Genomic DNA, 627 nt, shown 5'->3' with positions numbered 1-627 from the left:
AGTGGCCACGGGGGAGCAGGAGTCACTGCTGGAGGGGCAGGAGGCTGGGAACTCCGTCAACACCACCAAGGAGGACGTGGAGAGCGGAGGGCACAGCCCTGATGGCAAGGTGAGGGGCACCTAGACAGGCTCAGGTGGTGGGGGTAGGGGCGGCTGCGTCCTGTGCTGGTGTCCCATGTGCCCTCCATCCATGCAGCACTTGGACTTCGCTGAGATCTTCATGCACCAGGCGATCCACACCATCGAGTACTGCCTGGGCTGCACCTGCGGCTCTGGGCGCTCAGTCTGGCACATGCCCGTGAGTCCCCCTGGCCCCCCATGTTCCCCCTGGGGCTGAGCAGACCCTCACCCCCTGCTGCCTGTCCTTGTCCTCCCCATTCCCAGAGCTCTCAGAGGTCCTGTGGTCCATGGTGATGCGGAATGGCTTCGTGGGGCTGAGCTACGTGGGTGGTGTGGTGCTGGTGCCTGTCTTCGCCGCCTTCGCTGTGCTGACCGTGGCCATCCTGCTGGTGATGGAGGGACTCTCCGCCTTCCTCCACGCCCTGCGCCTGCACTGGTGAGCTCCCAAAGCCGAGAGGGTTCCAGCAGGGTCTGGGGGGAAGGTGATGAACCCCCCACCACCACCCC

At 65.4% G+C, this 627-nt stretch overlaps 1 protein-coding gene across 1 annotated transcript in view; it reads left to right on the top strand.

Annotated features, from left to right (window-relative positions):
- Window positions 1-560, top strand: part of LOC103800807 — a gene marked incomplete at its 5' end in the record, with an annotated part of 3,532 nt that extends 2,972 nt beyond the window's left edge. Inside the window, 4 exon segments of the mRNA XM_009073191.1 lie at window positions 3-109; window positions 197-260; window positions 263-298; window positions 385-560. Of these exon segments, the coding sequence (XP_009071439.1) occupies window positions 3-109; window positions 197-260; window positions 263-298; window positions 385-560 (383 nt within the window).
- Window positions 561-627: the final 67 nt, after the last annotated feature.

The sequence above is a fragment of the Acanthisitta chloris genome, unplaced genomic scaffold (genome assembly GCF_000695815.1).
Source record: "Acanthisitta chloris isolate BGI_N310 unplaced genomic scaffold, ASM69581v1 scaffold23274, whole genome shotgun sequence".
NCBI lineage: Eukaryota > Metazoa > Chordata > Aves > Passeriformes > Acanthisittidae > Acanthisitta > Acanthisitta chloris.
The sequence above is the reverse complement of the archived record's forward strand: the minus strand, read 5'-3'. Positions and strand labels throughout refer to the sequence as shown.